At 40.3% G+C, this 14,242-nt stretch overlaps 1 protein-coding gene across 2 annotated transcripts in view; it reads left to right on the top strand.

Moving 5' to 3' along the window:
- The window catches only part of MTOR (mechanistic target of rapamycin kinase), a 61,939-nt gene that overhangs the window by 38,375 nt on the left and 9,322 nt on the right, over nucleotides 1-14,242 (top strand). For both annotated transcript variants that reach the window (XM_050909241.1, XM_050909242.1), the window contains 13 exons: nucleotides 345-452; nucleotides 2,573-2,698; nucleotides 3,355-3,486; nucleotides 7,042-7,157; nucleotides 8,487-8,604; nucleotides 9,392-9,598; nucleotides 10,240-10,340; nucleotides 10,606-10,702; nucleotides 11,344-11,442; nucleotides 12,040-12,162; nucleotides 12,788-12,970; nucleotides 13,629-13,763; nucleotides 14,050-14,224. In XM_050909241.1, the coding sequence (XP_050765198.1) occupies nucleotides 345-452; nucleotides 2,573-2,698; nucleotides 3,355-3,486; nucleotides 7,042-7,157; nucleotides 8,487-8,604; nucleotides 9,392-9,598; nucleotides 10,240-10,340; nucleotides 10,606-10,702; nucleotides 11,344-11,442; nucleotides 12,040-12,162; nucleotides 12,788-12,970; nucleotides 13,629-13,763; nucleotides 14,050-14,224 (1,720 nt within the window). The remainder of the gene's footprint in view (nucleotides 1-344; nucleotides 453-2,572; nucleotides 2,699-3,354; nucleotides 3,487-7,041; nucleotides 7,158-8,486; nucleotides 8,605-9,391; nucleotides 9,599-10,239; nucleotides 10,341-10,605; nucleotides 10,703-11,343; nucleotides 11,443-12,039; nucleotides 12,163-12,787; nucleotides 12,971-13,628; nucleotides 13,764-14,049; nucleotides 14,225-14,242) is intronic.

Here is a 14,242-nt window from a genome sequence, read left to right as displayed (position 1 = left end):
ACTGTCTCTAGAAGTTGCATAAAAACTTCTGAGTAGCGCTTGTATGAAACGTAAGACCTATGTAGGCCCACAAGCTAAATGGCTCTTGTCAGATAAGAAATATGACTTTGTAGGAGCAGCTTTGGGACAAATTAAACAGTGAAGTGAGCTCCCTGCCCCCAAAAGAAATAAGAATTGACATTTAGAAAGTTTGAATCAGCAGACCATCTAGATACCAGTATATAGCAGTTGGTCCTTTACCTGTTGGGCAGCATATGTACTTAAGATTTTGATGCCAAAATACTGTTCCTTAATTATAGATTTGTTCTGTAGTGATTGGGATGGAATGTGATTGTTTCCTTCAGGCTATGGTATCCTGCCAGATGCTGTCAGAGCTGGAAGAGGTTATCCAGTATAAACTTGTGCCAGAACGCCGTGAGATCATCCGCCAGATCTGGTGGGAAAGACTGCAGGTACATCTATATAAAGGTCAAGGATGGAGATGCTGATGTGCTGGCATGAACAGCTTCCTTTTGAGTCAGTGTGATGGCTCAGCAAATCTTTCCAGTTCTCTTTCTATCCCAATAGCATGTAAGCTTACATGGCTGCATGCTCTGTCTCCTCTGTGTTCTCCTCTGCGTTTGTCCTGATTGAGCTTTTTTTTTTCTTTTTGTTAATGTTCCTGAAGTGTCTACTGATGTGACACTTCAGTAGGGTGATTTAAGCCTTGAAATAGATGTGTACAGAATGGAGACACTAGTAATATCTCCAAGGCTGCTTATCTCAGTGTTGGATTGCACCTGGAAATACTGGTTTGGATAAGGCTAGTTTGAACTTTTTGCCTGGCTGGCTGCTTTTTGAGGAGAAGTGAATTCTCTCATAATGCTGGAAAACTGGACAGAGAATTCACATACTTGTAAAAGATTGTCCTGTTCCTTTTTGACCTCTCACAAGAACACTTCCAATTGATTGGTAGCACTTAGGGACATGGCTTAGTGGTGAACTTGACAGTGTTAGGTTTATGGTTGGACTTGATGATCTTAAAGGTCTTTTCCAACCTAAATGATTCTGTGATTAGCCTTGTCCTCTTAAAAGAGACCTTTAGCAATGCTGCTTTTCCTGTATTTTAAGAAAGGCACAAACTTCTCTTTCTCTAAACAGCAAAAATTCAAAGCACCTCTGAAGATTTAAATCAGCCAAATATTTTGAGACTATTTCCTTACAAGAGGCATCCGTACAGTGAAAGTGAACATCATGAGATGAAGCAGCACATAGAGGAATACTGTTTAAAGAGGTGATTCCTGCAAGGGAAGTTAAAAAAAAAAAAAGAAAAAAAGAAAAAAGGCATAATTAGGGTAAAATGGTCTCATTATACCAAATTGTGATACACTGCCTGGAGGAAGAATTTCTCCCTATGCAGAGTTCTTCACTGTGACTGCTGTATCTTCCTCCCTATGAAAGGCTGTTGCTGCTGCATATTTTTTAGCTGTTTGGGAAACTGTGACAAAGCTTTTACTCTCCCATCTGCATTCTTGTCTGGAAAAGCTCAGGACCATTCCACTGAGGTGGAGAAACAGAGAGCGACAGGAAGTGTAATGTCTGAATACAGCTGTTTATAGTCCTGAAAGCAGTACATACAGTTCTTGCACATTTTATAGCTGCTTTTTAATAATTTTAAAATGCCTCTTGGATGAGGTTTGTTTGGATGTTAGGGAACAAGCTTTGCCTAACTTCCCAGCCCTCAATTTTGGGGAAAAAGGGAAAGAAACAGATGCTTTGGTGCTAAGGTGCTTGCTGCCATTGGAAATTCTTTTGTTTACCTCAAAACTAAGTCTAAGTCCTCTCTGGATCAATATGAACTTCAGAGCATCACTGTTACCCTGAAGTACTTGGCCATTACAGCGAGCACCATGTATTTGGTTGTTACTGTCCCTTCCATAATTCTACTTCTCTGTAGCATCCTTGAACGTTTGAAATACAGACTCATCCTGCTCTGACTGACAATGTTGTTGTGCTTCTCCCTTCAGACAGACAAGAAACAGATAATGCTTGCACAAGCAGCATAGCAGTTGGAACTGCAGTTTCTGGCAGAATATCAGTTCAGTCATGCCAGCCTCTAAAAGCAACACATGCAAGGAGAAGAAAAAGGGCAATAACAAAAATATCTTTGCAACCGTTTGGTTTTGTACCATCTCCATATTGAGATTTGTCACTGTTTAAACCAAAAATAGGCTTTAAAACTAGGTTGAGAAGGGTTATAAAACTCTTGACTCGTTTCAGAATTGCACAAAGAGCTTTCCTGATTTTTGGATGCATTTCTGCTTTAGAAGCTTTTCTCCTTTTTCCATTAGAGGATATCGTTAGACTGCAAACACTGAGCTGGCTGCAGAGAATAAGAGTCAAGGACTTAACCTTCTTCATACATTGCAGGATTAAAGAAATAGCCAGCTAGTTCATAATGTCAGCCTGCTGTGAATTATGGGTACTGAAGTCTCTCCATTTTGGAAAAAGTCCCTTCAGTTTCTGAATTAAGGCTTTGTGGAGTAGATTGGAGATAAAATGCTAACAAGTTCTCTCTTCCTTTTTCTCTCAGGGCTGTCAACGAATTGTGGAAGACTGGCAAAGAATATTGATGGTCCGATCTCTTGTTGTGAATCCTCATGAGGACATGAGAACTTGGCTCAAGTATGCCAGCTTGTGTGGCAAGAGTGGGAGACTGGTGAGCATTATCAAGCCTACCCTCTACAGCAGGTTTTTAGACGATTGGCTTTGTCATGCTGCTTCAACCTAGAGCATTTCCAAATGCTTTCATTGCCCAGGTGGGATGGGCTCTCTTCTGAGGAGGAGACTGGTCAGAAATTGTTGAAATGCTAAAATTGTAACCAGCGTAGAGTTCAAGGTTGTAGCCAAGGTTATTTTTGTGGGACTAGTATTATACCTGAGAGCCTCACAGCCAATTTTTTGTTGCATGCTATACTTGAAAGTTCTTATGCAGCACTGGTAATTATTAATAATAGCTCTCTCTGCTAAAGCACTCTTTGTCAAATCTAAAATGTGATGTTGTTATCGTTGAACATTACAATCCTACTTCAACATTCACCACAAGATTTATTACCAAAAATAATTGAAACAGAGACTTCACGCTCCCTACTGGCTTCTGAAATGAGAATCTAACGGTCTGATCCCAATGAAGACACATGGTTTATCATGTGGTATTCTTATGAGTACAGGGAGTGGTAATAAGGCTGCTATGTCTGTGTTTTATCTGGAGGATCGGAGGTATTTTTTAGTGACGGGCAATTCTGCGGGCAATATGAAATGGAGGTAAGAATGAGCTTGTTTTAACCTGCTTTTTCTCTTTGCAACTTTCTCCAGGCTTTGGCCCATAAGACACTTGTCCTGCTCTTGGGAGTCGACCCATCTCGACAGCTGGATCACCCACTGCCAACAGTACATCCCCAAGTGACTTATGCATACATGAAACACATGTGGAAGAGTGCCCGTAAGGTACAAAAGAACATATACACTCTATGTTTCATTACTCAGGTTTTGTGCGATGGCATGCACGTTAGCTCTTCATAATCCCCACAGAACAAAGTCAAGGCTGAAGGTTTTATTTTTGCTCACCTAAAAAAAGAGTAGTTAATCCCTTTCCTTATTGTTATTCAGACAATAAGCTTTTGAAATTTTCCTTTAAAACTCTGTAGTGACAGAGAAGGCCTGACCCTAATTTTATTTCCTACCTGGAAAGATTATTTTTGCTAAACCAGTATCAGGTACCCAAGGGATGCAGCCAAGATTAATGGTCACTAGTAGCTCTTCTGTCCTCACCAGGATTTTACTGTGCAGACTTGGTACCTGACTTTTTGTCCACTGTTCTGATTGCCAGGTCTCCACATTGTACCTATGATCAGGGTTACATGCTGAAAGAGTGAGGGGTTTTTATTACCAGTTTTAGAAAAATATCCTGAACAGTTTGTACTTAGTTGCTGAGCAGAACTGACTTTTATTAAGGACATTATTGAAAATTTCTAACTGAAAGACAGCTGAAAAGTACATAGGGTTTTGTCATGGGAACAATTTGGCTCCAAAGAGCCTAGGGTGAATGTTTTTGACATTGCAACACAGGGAGAATTTACAAAATCAAATCCAATAAGCTCCAGACTGGATAACTTATCTTTTTTTTAATATACATTAAAGCCTCTGTTTATTCTCATATTTTGCCACATCCTTTTTATTTTTCCTGTCTTTGGGATTGCCAGCACTGGAGCAGAGCCATTGCTATGGGAACATTGCCATGACCTAACTATTCTCTATTTGAATTTAAAAAACAGAAGGAGCTGCTGATGAGGCCCTGTTCTATTGGCTTTGTAAAACGGTGTAATGGTCTCTTACTTTCTTCAGTAAATGACTCAAGAAGTATATGGGTCTTCTCTGCCTGCCTCTTTGAGTGAAAGTGGACTTTTCTGTGTTTGACCTGTGATAAACAAATAGATAAGATGCAGGAAACTGGTGCAGTTGTAGAAAGCAGAATTAAAGAAGGCACAACGATTGAGGGGATGGGAGAAGAGAACGTATCTAAAATAAACTGATGCAAGAATATGTGGAGCCCATGAAGACAGGAAAAAAAAGATTAGAAAAGCAGCAAAGATGAGAAGGAGGAACAGATGTAGTTAGAATCACCTCCTCTTGCTCATTGAATGATTGCTATTTAAATACAGTACATAAGCTTTGTGCTTAGGGGCTTTTTTTTTTTTTCTTCTTTGTAACACATTAAAACTGGGTGTTGTTTACAGTGCTGAGGGGGAAATACTTTACCCAAGGTAGCACTAATCCTAGACCTGCATGCAAGTCTCAACCCTTTCTCTGAGCACTCTTCTGCTGGAAGGGCTGACTCAATGATTCAGTCCTTTGTGGCACTTGGAAAGTAGATGCTTGTTTTTGAAATTCATGGTTAAAGGTGCAGCCCTGTGGCAGAAGAAGCTATGTTAGGGTACAATAGAGTTTGCAGTCTGGAGTGAGACTTAAGTGTTTGTTTATACCAAACACTGAAAGTGTTTAGGAGTTCTGCAGGTACCAGGAACATTACATGGGTGGGTGTATCCTTATGTCCTATTTGAGTGACTGTCATTAACTAAATAATACATAGTTATATCTAGTGATGTATGTAGACCAGAGTTTTATATAACTATGTGTGTTCACTTGATTTGGTATCCTAAGCAATACGCTACTGAGGTAGGCTGGTATGGTAGGAAATGACCATTTTCTCTAGCTGAGGACTTCAAGGTTGCTTGGTTGACGTAAAATGTTTGCCTTACTGCCATTTTGGCACTTGCCAGATCCAGCAGGAAAAGAACTGGCATCTAGATGGAAACCAGCCACATAGCACTTGCAGAGCTGAACAACAATCTTTTCTTAAACAACAGATAAAAAGATGGATAAGTAAATCCTATTGCATTTCTTCTAACAAGGACCTTTGCCAGCAGCTGCATTCTAGAAACATATACCATAACAAGGCTGCATACAAACTTAGGAATTCAGTTGTTAAAGAAAACTTACAGCTTTCAGTCTTGTGCTCTGCCTGTCTGTTTATGGTGATCAGTTTTCAATATTAATGGAAACTGAAGAGCACATAGTTGGGTGTGTCTAGATATGAGAGGGGCACATAACTGTTCAGCAATATCTTTTTTGTCTATTTTGGATAAATGTCTGGCATAACAGCATAACTATTTGTAAGATTGTTATTTCCCCCCAACCCCCTTCTAACCAAGTGTCTAGGTTACAAGCTGTGGAATGCTCCTCGTTAATGTTAATAGTGTGATACTTTCTTTTATTTCATCCTGGGCTAATACCCTTTTTCCTGACAATTGACTTGTGCGCGCTGACATTTGAATGGGATAGGTGAGGGGTGTTTCAGCTCAGGTGATTCTTGTCTCACTCTAACGTAACTCATTCCTGTAGATGGAACAGAAGTAAATTGAACACCTAATAGCATATTCTGCGGTTTCTGACCTGAAATGACCTTGCAGATTACAAGAGCTTTACTCTAATTGTTTCCAGTGAAGTGTGCATACTTTTTTCTTAAATCTTTAATTTCAGGTTTTCTTACCCTCTAATTCTTTCCAAGGAATTTCAAAAAGAGTCTTCCCTCAAAATTTGGTAGTACGAGTTGCTTTAGCACTACTGCCTTATGTAATCTGCTGGCAAAGGAGCAGTGTACATTTGTACTTCTTAAACAACCTTAGGAGAAATCTAGACTTTAATTTGTTGAAACAACTCATGTTTGTAAAAAAAGGGTTACTTAACAACTTTACATCCCATAGTATGTACTATAAGCCTAGCCAAAGCTGAGGGGTTAGGAGGGAAGATCAGGAAGCTGCATGTTTTCCTTCAGGCATTATTTTCTCAAAATGTTTTGGGTGTGTTTTTTTTTCTTTTTCAGGCCATAGCATATTATAGACAGGCTTCTCTGGATTTGTGATTCTGTCTGTTATGATAGTGACCTGGTTAGATACAGTTTGTAAGCTATGAACAATTGTTTGATTGTTGGAATTGCTGGACTGTCTTCAATGTGCATGCTCAATTGCAAATGAGACATCTCTATATCGTTACTAGAATCTCACTCTGCATGAGCAGTAACAGGACATTCTCTGCTGCTGAAGCTTTCTTCTTGTACAGGTGACCTTGTTGCTTTGCCAGAGTTGAGTGCTTGCACATCAGAGCACAATGTTAGCTTATGTTGTGGTCGGTCGTGCTTTTGACTGTATGTATGATATAAAGGTGTGCCTAGCATTGGAAGGATGCAGTTGTTTATTCCTCAGTGTAGCAATTCAATGGGCAGATTTCTGAGACATCAAGAGTCTCTAACCTCTTCATTTATTTGGTGCTACATATGTAGAGTATAAACTGATTTTAGAGGGATGTAAATGGCTAAAAAGCTTTGAAAGAAAACAAAACTGTATTTTTTGCTTTCAGTGAAAATTTATTTCCACATTGTCTTCCTGTCTTGTGAAGTTGTATTTAACTCCTGTGGTCCTTACTGCAACCATCATCCAATTACAGATTGATGCGTTCCAGCACATGCAGCACTTCGTGCAGACAATGCAGCAGCAGGCACAGCATGCTATCGCAACTGAGGACCAGCAGCACAAGCAGGAACTCCACAAGCTCATGGCACGGTCAGCACCTGGTCCTTGGATACCTTGTAGCTATGTAGAGAAACTGATGTCTTTCCTGCGGTTGCAGGGTCCATGCAGATGACACATTTCAGATAAGACCCATGCTTTGATTAAAAGGAACAGGGGATTTCTCATTTAGCTGGTAGAGACCCATTTGGTATTACATTCTTATCGATCATATAATTTTCAGTAAATGTTACTGTGATACATCAGTGTAAACAAGCTCGTATTTGTCGCTGGCAGCTGGTTGTATTTTTCCAGCACTGTGGCTCACTGGCAGAAGGCAGAGCTCTCAGCATGGCTATTTCTTTGGTTTTCAGGAGATCCAGTCAGTAGGAAAGAAACATTTCCCACGTGCCTGGCACATCTGTGCTTAGCAGCGTGTGCCCTTAATACAACAGCAGTGCTTTGGGCAACAGGTGCCCAGCATGTGATGGTCTCTTAAAATATTGTTGCATTAAAAACACATCTTATAATCTCCATTTTCCTCTATGGATCTGGAGGTGCCAGATTTGTTGTTTCCAATTTAAAAAAGAAATTGCATAGTGCTTACTATTGAAGGTTTGGGTTTTTTTTTAAAGGGAGGCATGCGCTTAATTTGCTTATATGAGAATGGGAACTTGATAACGCCATTGTCTTTTTTTTTTTTTTGGAGTGACTATCATGGAAGACAAATTAGTAATGAGTTGCGCACAATATTTTTCTTGCACAATGCTTTCTGGAAAACTCCAAATGTAGAAAGGACAACTGTGTAACTGTGGTATTTAAAGCCTGCTGAGGGAGCAAAGTATTAGGCTTTGCACAAACCTTCACAGCCTCACCCTGCTGCAGTAAAAATGTGTTGTTTTTCCTTTCCTTTGGGAGGGGATGACTTAATGGGGTTCTGGCTTGGGGGAAGAGCAGTTGCTCTGTGTTTCCACTGTTTGTCTGTTGCAGTGTTCTCTCCAGAAGGCTAGTTCGTATGGTGATAAGTATAGCTAGCCAGCACATATGCTGTGTGCATTTTATCAATACTGATGAAGTCTTTTGATGCTACTGTTAGCTACTTCTTAGATTTATTTTATAACTGATATGAGGAACAAAGTTTGACCCTCACCTTTCCCCCTAAAAATTAAATCATTAACTAGTTAGTTCCACACTTACAAGCAGGATGTAGGTGTTTTGAACCTTACATGTTAACACGTACACTCCCAGTCTGCAGAAGAGGCTTACTGAGTGGGTTTACCACATGAAAGGTCTTTCAGACTTCAGATAAGAAGTCTGCCTCTTAATCCAACAGGCTTCGTTTTCATTCTAGGTTCTGAGTCAATAATCTCTTTGCTTAACCAGGTGTTTCCTGAAACTGGGTGAGTGGCAGCTGAACCTGCAAGGCATCAATGAGAGTACCATCCCCAAAGTCTTGCAATACTACAGTGCTGCAACAGAGCATGATCGCAACTGGTACAAGGTCAGTAAGGAAAAGGTTGAAGGCACCAGTGCAGAGAAATCAGTAAATTTGATCACATCCCATGCTACAAGAAAGGAAGGTGTTCATAGGAAGACCTCCTATAACTATCTGCCTTGTTACTGCAAGTACGATTAAAAAAACAGAGAAAGCAGCCCAAGGCAACCATGAGATTCTTGTTTAGAATTTTATCTGGCTGGTAAAACTAGGCCACAATTCAGTTTCTGTTCTTGCTTCTGGGACTTTCTCTCCTGTCAGTTAACAGTGAAGGAGCAAGGATAATCTAAATGGAAAAAAATTGACTTGTTCTCACTCAGTATACTTGAACTAGGAAAGTAGCATTGTTGCTAATTCTCCAAAGAGCCTTTGATTTCAGGGTTGTGAAATTTCAATTAATGTTTGGTGCCAGATCTTCTCTGGGGCAGCCATCTCCTGTGTTTCTTCCCGTTGCACCTCCCCTAGTCCTAACACATTAATCTTCATTTTAAGCTTTGAAAAATTAAGATGTATGTGAATGGAATGTGATTTAATTTTGCTACAGAGCTCCTTTGCCTTAATATCCAACAGGGAGCTCCTGGCCAAGAACTCACCATGATGTTATTTAAGATAATAAGACAGTTAAAGCTACAAGCGATTAGAGAAAGCAAAGCATTGTGTTGTCTGCAGGGTATTACTTACTACTGTTGTCCGTGGACTCAGAAAGGTTGGATTATTATCTCTAATAATTAGAAAGCACAGGTTGCAGAAAGGATTCATCTTCATTCTGACTTTTGTTCTCTCTTTTTGGCAGGCCTGGCATGCCTGGGCAGTGATGAACTTTGAAGCAGTGCTTCACTACAAACATCAAAACCAGGCCAGAGATGAGAAGAAGAAACTACGTCATGCCAGTGGAGCAAGCATCACCAGCGCTAACACCGAGGGCAGCAATAGTGAGAGTGACGCAGAGAGCACAGAGAACAGTCCCATCCCATCTCCAGTGCAGAAAAAAGTCACTGAGGTACCCTTCTTCCCTGTTTATGTTGAGAGATTGGTACTTATTGCTTAGACGCAGGAAGATGTTATGGCGGGGAACAAGCTACTATGCATACCTGGCTTGTGGAAGCTGTCTATATATACATATATATATATATATTTATATGCTCACAGCTTACAGCAAAAGTGAGGAAGTTCGGGTAACTCAGTCTTAAGGGAAGAGGACTAAATTAATGCAAATTATCGTAAGTTAGCTGTGAACTAAAGCAAAGACATGAGTGGCTATCATAGGTGATACAATGTGCATATAACAAGTTCTGCTGCTTAAGCCCTTCATGAAAGACACTGAGGAATCTCTTTTACTTACCAGTTATAGTAGGGTTGGAGTTTTTAGGCTGCTTTGGTGTCCATAGTTTTGCCGACAAACTGAAGTATAAAAACACTTCACAGTATGTTCCCTGCCAGGCTGAAAGACCTTTGTGTAGTCAAGCAAAACATAAATTCCAGGAGCAACATGTCCTGTGAGGAGTATGAGCAGAAGTCAACTATAACGTGGATTAGATCTATGTTTCCACGTATTTCTCCCTCTTTCCCCTTGCTCAGTTTAGGATTCATGTGAACTGATGCACTTGTGTAGAACTAATGCAGCAATTTTCATTCCAAAAGGATTTATCCAAGACCCTCTTGATGTACACAGTCCCTGCTGTCCAGGGTTTCTTCCGATCCATATCTCTGTCTCGAGGAAACAACCTACAAGACACTCTAAGGTACATGATAAAGCACATAGTAAATGAAATCCAGCTGATAAGGGCACATGGTTTAAGATTAGGTAGAACCTCTTTCTACTGTTTTTGTTATGGTTAAACGAAGTGAATGCTTCAGTCCATGCTAATTTATGTTAGGCAGATTAGCCCTTATCCTACTATCTCTAGGTTCTGGGAAGAAGAGTCACTTGTAAATGGATCTGAAAGTATTTGACTGGAATGTTTTTTTTTTTGTTTCATTCCTAATGAATGTATTTCTCTCTTTTAGAGTCCTAACTCTGTGGTTTGACTATGGTCACTGGCCTGACGTGAATGAGGCTTTGGTAGAAGGAGTCAAGGCAATCCAAATAGACACTTGGCTGCAGGTAAGGAACACAAAGGGCCAAGACAAATCTCAGTTCTGGGGGGAGTTTGAGGATTTGTTACATGATATCCATGATGATCCTTTGCTAAACAATCCTCTGTAGGTGAGTGATGAGAGCAGTGTGCTGTGCAACTTGTAACTGATTTAACAAGCATCTTGAACAGAGACATGAGAAACATTCTTGCCTGCATTTCTGTATTTATATGCAGATTAGTGCATATGAATGAGGAAGAATGAAAATTTTAAAATTGAAGATAACGTGCATTCAGTGGTAATCAAGTATAAAACCACTGTGCTGCTCTGATGTAATTCAGTCAGTCTATTTCAGGATTGCTTTGTAGAATGACTCTTGTAGATAAATTTAAAGAGACTTTATTTCTTATTTGAACATTACACTTCAAGACACATCTTACTCTTTCCATAAGAGGATCCTGTAACAGTTTTGCGTAGAACATTTGTGATCTCACTGCGTTTCTGACACTGTTTGGAACTCTGTGTTTATCCTCTGACCATCTCAAAAATGAGTGGTGGGCCTCTCTGTCTCCTTTAGAGACTGTGAGGTCTCTAGCAGAGGGCAGAACAGCTTGTGAACTAAGCACATGAGATGACAGGGATGTTTATTTGACTTATCCTTACTACTAGGTTATCCCTCAGCTCATTGCAAGAATTGACACCCCTCGACCATTAGTAGGACGTCTCATTCATCAGCTCCTCACAGATATTGGACGGTACCATCCCCAGGTAAGCTTTGGCTTAGAGGAGGAATTTCCATAGGCTGATAGCCAATTAAGGCATTTCCTGTGTTCCATTTCACCTAGTCTAGCTGCCTGCACTGGAAGTCACAGCAAGTGAGGATAGTGAGGATGGGGACTATTGCTGCTGCTGCTTCTTTCACCTCGGCACTGTTCACCTAAAAATGGAAAGAAGAGGTGGATGAGCCATGCAGCAGGGGAAGTTCTCTCCGTCTAATAGAATACTGGGTAGTGCAAATCACCTTCTTAAATCTCATTAAGTGACTACTAAGAGGCTACCTCACAGATATTTTATCTGAATTTCTTCCTACAGTATGGAAAATCACAAAATGCTAAAAACAGGTTTTTGTTCTTCCAGTTTGATACAGGCTCTCAAAGTCATTCTGCTACTCAGTGAATTAAAGTCTTGCGAGCTTTTCAGATTGGAAGACTTTGAATAGCAAATTCCTGTCACCTCTTTCCAGAAGCAAGTTTGCTTTCTCTTGTCTAGCCCTAAGGCTGCTATTTATTAATGCTTTGCTAATCTTTCAATTTATGCAGCTCGTCTGTGTGGTTCTAAAATGTTATTGGTTGATGTCCCTTGTAGGCTTTGATCTATCCTTTGACTGTGGCCTCTAAATCTACAACCACTGCTCGCCACAACGCTGCGAATAAGATCTTGAAAAACATGTGTGAGCACAGTAACACTCTGGTGCAGCAGGCAATGATGGTGAGTACTTAGTGTACCATAAAGTATATTGTGTTTCAGGAATGGATCTACCACAGGTATAATAACACAAAAAGACTATTCACTGTTAATTTTGTTCAAGTACAATTAATTTGGGGGTTTTTTTGCAATTGGTAGAATTTACAGTATTAGTATAATTCCAAGAGAATGCTTTAATTTAAAAAGGACCATAACATTCAAACACTGAGTTCTTGTGTCTCTTTATGAATAAATTTAGAGAAGAAATGAATGAAGAATCATTGTTCCATAAAGAGATATTTTTGCTTAATGAAAAGTGGAAACAAAACTTACTGAGCATAACATGGAAAGAGTAATTTAATTCATTTGCTAAAGATTTTTATGAATAAATGAAAAGCAATGCTTTCAGGCCAAGCTACGCAAATATATAGAAAATTTCAAAGGCAACAAATACAGTGAGAAAAGCCTGATCAGCTTCTTGCAGAAAAGAAGTGTAACAGCATTGTGGGAGTTCTTGTGGCTCCCTCTAGCTGCCAGCAACAAATATTTCATAATCATTAGAGAAGAAAGTAGTTTTGCATTTGTAAGTCAGTATACAGTCATAGCGGTTTTCTTTAGGCGTTTAATCTTTTTTCCTGTCCTAAAACAGGTGAGTGAAGAGCTAATCCGTGTAGCCATTCTATGGCACGAGATGTGGCATGAAGGGTTGGAAGAAGCGTCTCGTCTATACTTTGGAGAAAGGAATGTGAAGGGAATGTTTGAGGTGCTGGAACCACTTCATGCAATGATGGAGCGTGGGCCTCAGACTTTAAAAGAGACATCCTTCAATCAGGTATCAGCAAATGGCCAAGAGCATAACCTTCTGCATGCCCTCAAAACCAGGCAGGACAGTCACCTGCCCCAGATGTGTTACAAGGACCTTTGCAATCTAACACAAAGAGTAAATCTCTTGGGACTCATTACACTAGTTGCAGACTTCATTATTGACATTTATCTTCAGATCTGTATCGCTTTTGGTGACTACAGTACTACAAGGGCCATGGTAGTACAGATTGCCCTGGAGTCTTATATCGGCTGGGTGTTTGATAGGGTCTGGAAAACATACAACTGCTCTGCAATTAATTCTTCTAACTCCAGTCTGCTTTGCTTCGTGGTAACCGCTAGCACAGATAGTAGAGATGACCTCTCTCAAGCCAGCAAAAGGAATTAATTTGAACTTGTGAGCCTACTGTTAAAGGATGATTCTATTCATTCTGTTGCCTCCTATCATGAAGTCTGTGAGCAACGTTGTCTAATAAACTCAGTGCGTGTCTTGGATCCAGGAATTTCTGGACCTTTAATTCCGATATGCTATAAAAATGTGAGATCAAGTATTTGTAAGGCAATTTGAAAATAGACTGTGATGCTCTTCGTAGGTATTAAGTGGTCTCCACCTATTCCACTATAGTCTGTAGAAATGTTTTTCTTCTGTTCTTTCACTTCCACCCTAGGCCTATGGCAGAGATCTAATGGAAGCTCAGGAATGGTGCAGGAAGTACATGAAATCGGGAAATGTCAAAGACCTAACTCAGGCTTGGGATCTCTATTACCATGTGTTCCGGCGTATCTCAAAGCAGCTGCCTCAGGTGGGGGGAGAGGTACACTTCTGTGTGGGTCTCACAGTGCAAGTTGTCAATACTAATCTTTGTTTCGTGTCTTCTGGTTATTCAAAACATTCAAATTCAGTGTTCTGGAAATACCTGCATATGATTTGCTGCAAGTTTGCTGCTTATGCAGCACTTCCTGCAAGCATCTGAAGTATTGACGACCGACTGAACTGTTCTAGGTCCCTCTACAGCATGAACTCCTCAGATGTTTCAGTGAGATTTAACTGAAATTCTGGGGGGGTTGTATTTCTTTTGTTTTTGGTAGCTCACTTCTCTGGAACTACAGTACGTGTCACCAAAACTCTTAATGTGCCGGGACCTGGAATTGGCAGTGCCAGGAACATATGATCCCAACCAGCCCATCATACGCATTCAGTCCATTGCACCCTCACTGCAGGTCATCACCTCCAAGCAGCGGCCCAGGAAGTTAACACTAATGGGTAAGAGAGCAGTTTTCA

Source organism: Gymnogyps californianus, chromosome 21 (genome assembly GCF_018139145.2).
Source record: "Gymnogyps californianus isolate 813 chromosome 21, ASM1813914v2, whole genome shotgun sequence".
NCBI classification, from domain to species: domain Eukaryota; kingdom Metazoa; phylum Chordata; class Aves; order Accipitriformes; family Cathartidae; genus Gymnogyps; species Gymnogyps californianus.
Note: the sequence above shows the minus strand (reverse complement) of the source record. Positions and strands in the feature narration are given on the sequence as shown.